The sequence below is a fragment of the Sorghum bicolor genome, chromosome 2 (assembly GCF_000003195.3).
Source record: "Sorghum bicolor cultivar BTx623 chromosome 2, Sorghum_bicolor_NCBIv3, whole genome shotgun sequence".
Taxonomy (NCBI): domain Eukaryota; kingdom Viridiplantae; phylum Streptophyta; class Magnoliopsida; order Poales; family Poaceae; genus Sorghum; species Sorghum bicolor.
Window position 1 is genome coordinate 19,995,958 of NC_012871.2, and position 6,758 is coordinate 20,002,715.

Sequence of the window (6,758 nt, forward strand, 5' to 3'; positions counted from 1 at the left end):
CACCACAACACCAGATTTGGCGTCGGATGATCTGACGTTGAAAGCCGCTACAACGTCATGCGGTCTGACACTAAAAACATATAACGTCAGACTTCTACAGACGCAGTAAGTGCTGACGCTAAAAACATATAGCGTCAGATAGTCTGTTGCTGTGTAATTTTTTAGCGTCAGATAGTCTCATGGCAATATTTAGTGTCAGACACTCCCTGGCCAAACATATGCCGTCAGATCATCCAGTGATCTACATATATATAGCGTCAGATTGTTCAACGGCACAATTTGAATATCAAAAAAATAAAAATTGAAAATATTTAGCACATCAAACTCACGTTCAAGCTCAATTTCTATTACACACAATGATATAAGGTCACACATGACATGGAGGTCGATACATATATATTGTACCATATAATCTTATCTTGCACATTACATCACACTACATCATCCAACAAAGTCAAGCATACAATCTTGTCTTGCATACTACATTATCCAACAAAAGCTTACATGAATGCACACCAGCAAGCAATATATAGTAGTTTGTGTTTGATATATAATACTAAGGTTGGTGCATACAATAGGAAATAAAAACCCAAAAGCACATCCACTATGTTGTGGAGAACCATTTTCCATGAACTTAAGCCAAACACTTGTTGTGCCCCGCACTTCCTGAAAAATGTAATATGTAATTAGGCAAGTAGAGAAAATAATGTAAAGTCGTTGTACAATAGTAGTGTACTACTAGTGTGTGAGTACGATCATCTGTTCAAAAGAATATCTCTTCTACTTGCTAGCTGAAATCTGCTTGCTAGCAGATCAGTCGAGTGCAAAGGCCTCTACCTAGCAGCACTGTCATGGGCTATTGCTACATACTAAATATCTGACCAGAAACTTCCTTCGATGGTCAAAATCTTCACACTTTTTTATAGTAGTACAGCAGTAAGTTAAATGATTACTTGACGATGGTCACTAGGTGCTGAATTTAGTCAGTAGGTTTTACAGGTGGTCAAGGGACATACCTGTAGTGCCCTTGAGAGGTGTGCTAGATGCATTCTTGCCTTCCCTCTTCTTGCATTCCTTTATCTATCACAGATAGGATTAATTAGGAACATTGGTCATGCATCATAGGTCAAGAGGAAATGAAAATTATGTCAAATCTAGTATATTACTTTATTGAATGGCCATGCAATGTTCATGCGGTCAGCACTAGCCATAGTCAGCATATCGCCTTAAGTCCGAAGCAGAAAAGCATCCCTTTTCATCACAACATTAACTACTACTTCACATAATTCATTACCAAGAGGCTGTCCTCCTACAATGGTGCTTGGATTAGTTGAAAGGACTGTCCCCCTAGCCACAGGTAACTCAGATCTCAATATAGCATATAATATCACATCCTTTCCAACCTGAAATAAATGATGCGCCCTAAGAATGTTAGAAAAGGCATGTATATTAAACCACAAACGAATGCAGGGAGAGGACAAAAAGATTACAAGGTTATCATGAAGGTGAGGGGCATTATTTGTTGTTGTAGTTGTCTTGTTTATAGTTGAATGAGCTGCATCATTTGTTGGTGCACAGTAGTCACATTCCTAGCTGATGGAGCTGCATCATTTGTTGGTGCAGTAGACATGTTCCCATAAGCTCATTTATCGGTGTTAATAAATAATAAAGGAAGCAGCAGAGTACTCTTCTAGCATGTGAGCCTAACCTAGACTCCTAGAGAGCACTGGTTAATCTTATTCTTAGAGCTTTGTTTGATCTAACAGCCAGAATAATTACCTTTAATCAAGAAATGATTACCTTCACCAGAACCTTTGATTTCCCCATGAGCCAGGCTCTTGAAGCAACTGCAACTCTTCCCTGAGCATTCTAACTGAAAAATCAAATTGCAAGGCCAAGAGTATGGTAATCAGAAAACATACATGTAGGAGATGCTGCTCCTGAAATAGAGACAGCACGAATTCAATAAATCCTAAACAAAAGTATCACTGTGCAATCATTGTGAATATTACCCCACTATGTAATGGGGGCACAGGGTGATCATCAAGATAATTTGACATTGCAAATGTTCAGCTAGAGGCGAATTTAGTTTATGATTTCTGTTAGAACTTAGAATGTCACAATACCACAATCATGTCAAAGAAACGCAGGCATTGAATAATAATGGATAACCTCAGGAATACAGAAACCTGCTTGAAATATTATCCTGACAACCCCACAAGAATGTGGTAGAACAAAACTGAAAGACAACATTCGCAAACACAGACAAGCAACAGATAGCCTGCACATCTTGCGCATAATTCACTGCGAAAATCAAGATCCAAACACAGCAAAACAACAGTTACCACTATGACAATACCATCCACATAACATCCACAATTCAAACTGAAAAGTCCAAGTCAGCCTGCTGCTCAAGCAGCTAAATATCTAAAGCATATTCAATTGGAGTTATTCTTCAGTCAATCTAACACACTGATTAGTAATTATCAGGCCATCTTCATCGTCAGATTAGATAATTTGGCTAAGAAACTTCAGCGTGACGAGCAACCAGGCGTCGAAACCCAACAAGGCAACTAAAGGCCGTGCCTTTGGCCACGATTCAGACCCAGCTACAGGTAGGGTTTCCATCAACGCGATCGAGGATTCAACACCAACCAAACCGCGGCGCAGGAGGGGCACATCGATTCTAGGGTTTGAGGGGGGCGTAATAATCGAGAAGAAATTTCACCTCGGGAGTTGTGGTCGTTGCGCTGGGCCTCGAGGCGGTTGAGGTTGTGGGTCTTCTGCCGGATCTGGAGCTGCAGGTCGTGGATGTGCTGCAGATAGTACTGCCGCAGCCCCTCGCCCCCGGCGCCGCTCCTCCCTTTCGCGGCCGTCGCGGCCTCGTCGCCGGACGCCGCCGGCGTGGGCTTCGAGATGTCCATCGCCACCGTCGCCATCGCCGGCTCGGGTAGGTCGCGTTCGGGGTGGGGGTTCTTCTTGCGTTCGAAGAAAGGTTTCGACCCGGAAGTTGAAGTGGGCTTGCTTGCTGGCTTGGGTCCGGGCGTCTGGCGGTCAGGGGCGCTTCGTTTCGGCGCCTCGGTTTATTCCGAAACCTCCTTTATTCGACTCAAGGCCTTAATCATCCACAAAGTTTTGACATTGTAGAACTTTAATTTATGTTTGGTGATTATTATTTAATTATAGATTAATTAGGCTCAAAACATTCATCTTATAAATTACAGATAAACTATATAATTAGTTATTTTTAATTTATATTTAATGCTCCATACATTTGCCGCAATATTCGATATGACAAAATCTTAAAAAGTTTTTGGATTTTGGGAAGTAAACAAGGCCTCATTCTGGTGTTTTCCTTTCTTCCCCGCAAAGAAAGAAGTGAAAGTAACAGCATCTCTAGCACTTCGAGAAAATTCTAACCCTTAAAAACTAGTTATTACGATAGATACAAAACTTGTTTTGGGTTTTGCGGATCTTTCCTCCATTAGGATGAGAAAATTTGCATGGGACTCAAAGCTGTCTAGGCGCGCTCATGGATTAGGTGGGACCCACTTAAGTTTTTTGCGTCAGATGGAGTGACGCTGTGCAGGGTTTTAGCGTCAGATATTATGACGTTAAATATGGATATCTATCGCGTCAGACAGTGAATCGGTAAATATAGATTTAGCGTCAGTTGATCTGTAAACAATATTTAGCGTCAGATCATCCAATGATAAAAAAAAAGATTTAGCGTCGGATATCTGACGCTAAAAAAGTGTTGTGGTGTAGTGATATGTGTTGAGTTGACCATCGGCAGCAAAACCTTGCCGACAAATTTCTTTGTCATCGGTGGAAAAGGTGCTTATAATTTGCTATTGGGTAGAGATTGGATTCATACCAATTGTTGCATCTCATCTACAATGCACCAATGTTTGGTTCAGTGGGTAGGTGACAAGATTGAGATTGTCCCAGGAGATTCTTCATATGTTATCACATCGGCAGAGGCAGATACTTATGAGAGGACTAGATGCATTTCAGGGGAGATTTGGGAAAATGATTTTCTCAAAGTTGCCGATTATGAAATTCCACCGATCCAAGCAGTCGGTTCTGACGAAGAGTTTTAATGGATAGGTTTGCCGATGATGGAAAATTAGGCCAGGGGTTTACATCGGCCGATGATTTAGTATAAGTAGATATAGGTAATGGTGATAGGCCAAGGCCTACTTTTATTAGTGCTAAGTTAGATTTTGAGTGTAAGCAGCAGTTAACTGATTTGTTAAAGGAATATAAAGATTGCTTTGCTTGGGATTATACTGAGATGCCTGGTTTAGACCGATCTATTGTTGAACATCGGTTACCTATCAAATCTGGATTTCGGCCGCATCAGCAGCCAGCTCGCCGATGCAATCCTAATATTCTTCCTCATATTAAGGCCGAAATAACTAAACTTATTGAAGCTAAGTTTATTCGGCAATGTTGGTATGCCGAATGGATTTCTAATGTTGTTCCAGTTTACAAGAAGAATGGGAAGCTTCGTGTCTGCATTGATTTCATGAAACTTAACAAGGCTACGCCGATGGATGGTTATCCAATGCCAGTTGCCGATTTGCTAGTTGATGCTGCAGCTGGACATCAGATTATTAGCTTCATGGATGGCAATATAGGATATAATCAAATATTCATGGCCGAAGAAGATATTCCAAAGATTGCATTTAGATGTCCTGGTCATGTTGGGTTGTTTGGATGGATAGTCATGACCTTTGGTTTGAAAAATGCTGGTGCTACTTATCAGAGGGCTATGAATTTTATCTTTCATGAGTTCATCGGCAAGCTGGTGGAAATTTACATTGATGATGTGGTGGTTAAGTCTGGGGATTTCACAAAGCATCTTGACGATCTGCGAAAGGTGTTGGAGTGCACAAGGAAGCATGGTTTGAAGATGAATCCTAATAAATGTGCATTTGGTGTATCGGCAGGACAATTTCTTGGTTTCATGGTGCATCAGAGAGGAATTGAAATTAGTAGAAGATGCTATCAACAAAATAGTTGCTCCCACCAACAAAACTAAACTCCAATATCTAATCGGTAAGATAAATTTTATCAGACGATTCATATCTAACTTGTCTGGTAAGATTCGTGCTTTTAGTCCTTTACTTAAGTTAAAAGCCGATCAAGAGTTTGTATGGGGAAGAGAGCAACAATCGGCATTGGATGAAATCAAGAATTATTTGGCAAACCCTCCGGTTCTAATTCCACCTCAGCAAGGACAACCTTTCAAATTGTATTTGTCTACCGATGGGATGGCCATTGGTTCGGCTCTGATTCAAGAATGTGAAGGGAAGGAACGTGTGATTTATTATTTAAGTAGGAGGTTGGTTGATGCTGAGACAAGGTATTCAGCGATCGAAAAGTTATGTTTATGCTTTACTTTTCATGCATTAAGTTGATACACTATTTGCTATCGGCCGAATGCACCGTTATATGCAAAGATGATGTAGTCCGGTACATGCTATCTATGTCCATTATGAGTGGTAGAATTGGTAAATGGATTTTGGCGCTGTCGGAATTCGATCTGCGTTATGAATCGGCTAAGGCAGTTAAGGGGCAGATTATGGCCGATTTTGTGACTCAGCATTGCGGTGTAGTAGAGACTTTGGAGATCGTTCCTTGGACGCTTTTCTTTGATGGATCCACGTGTGACCGGGGGGCAGGAATCGGTATAGTACTAATTTCTCCTCGAGGAAAGAAGTATGAGTTCTCTTTGCCGATTGTTGCCACGTCAACGAATAATCAAGCTGAATACCAGGCTCTGATCAAAGGGTTGGAATTATTAAAAGAGGTCCATGCAGATGTTGTTGAGATCTTCGACGATTCTATGCTTGTTATAAATCAATTGGCTGGAACTTATGAATGTCGAAGTGAAGTTTTGATAACTTATTACGAAAATAGCATACAATTGTTGAGGGAATTCAAGGATTTCCGATTGGAGCATGTTCTTCGATTACATAATGAAGAGGCTAATCGGTTGGCTCAGCATGCCTCGGGATTTCAACTTATCTTAAATGTGTTATCGGCAATCAGTGCCGATGATTGAAGAAAGGAAATCATTGATTACTTAAAGGATCCATCTAAAAAGGTTGAGAGGCGTGTCAGGTTTCAAGCTACCAAGTATGTACTCCTTGGAGAAGAATTATATTATCGAAAGATAGATGGAGTTTTGCTCAAGTGCCTGGGTGATGATGAGGCTAAAAGCTTGATGGGTGAGATCCATGAAGGAGTATGTGGAGCACATCAGTCGGCTTTTAAGATGAAGTGGATGATTAGGAGAAACGGGTATTATTGGCCGACTATACTTGAGGATTGCTTTAAATATTTCAAAGGATGTCAAGGATGTTAGAGATTTGGCAATATTTAAAGGGCACCCGCATCGGCCATGAATCCTATTATTAAGCCTTGGCCGTTCCGAGGATGGGCTATTGATCTAATTGGCCAGATTTATCCACCATCAAGCAAGGGGCATAAGTTCATCTTAGTTGCCACTGATTATTTTACTAAGTGGGTTGAAGCTATTCCTTTGAAGAAAGTAACATCGGCTAACATGATTGATTTTGTGAAAGAGCATATTGTTTACCGATTTGGTATTCCTCAAACAATCACTACCGATCAGGGTACTATGTTCACATCGGAAGAGTTTGATGAATTTGCAATTGGTATGGGGATTAAAGTGTTGATTTCTTCCCCTTATTATGCTCAAGCCAATGGACAGGCCGAAGCATCTA

The 6,758-nt window shown here is 40.8% G+C and overlaps 1 protein-coding gene across 1 annotated transcript; it reads right to left on the reverse strand.

Annotated features, from left to right (window-relative positions):
- Positions 1,803–3,038, reverse strand: LOC8061694 (26S protease regulatory subunit 8 homolog A). Its single transcript, XM_002461944.2, has 2 exons — positions 2,729–3,038; positions 1,803–1,873 (listed from the first exon to the last, which is right to left on the reverse strand). Exons 1-2 carry the CDS (start codon positions 2,937–2,939, stop codon positions 1,803–1,805), a joined length of 282 nt encoding a protein of 93 aa, XP_002461989.1. The 5' UTR covers positions 2,940–3,038.

Bases quoted from the DNA above. Each gene is read 5' to 3' on its own strand.
- LOC8061694 (XM_002461944.2), bottom strand. From the start codon at position 2,939: ATGGCGACGGTGGCGATGGACATCTCGAAGCCCACGCCGGCGGCGTCC. The intron at 1,874-2,728 runs GTGAAATTTCTT...TTGATTTTTCAG, and splicing joins CAACGACCACAACTCCCGAG to TTAGAATGCTCAGGGAAGAG.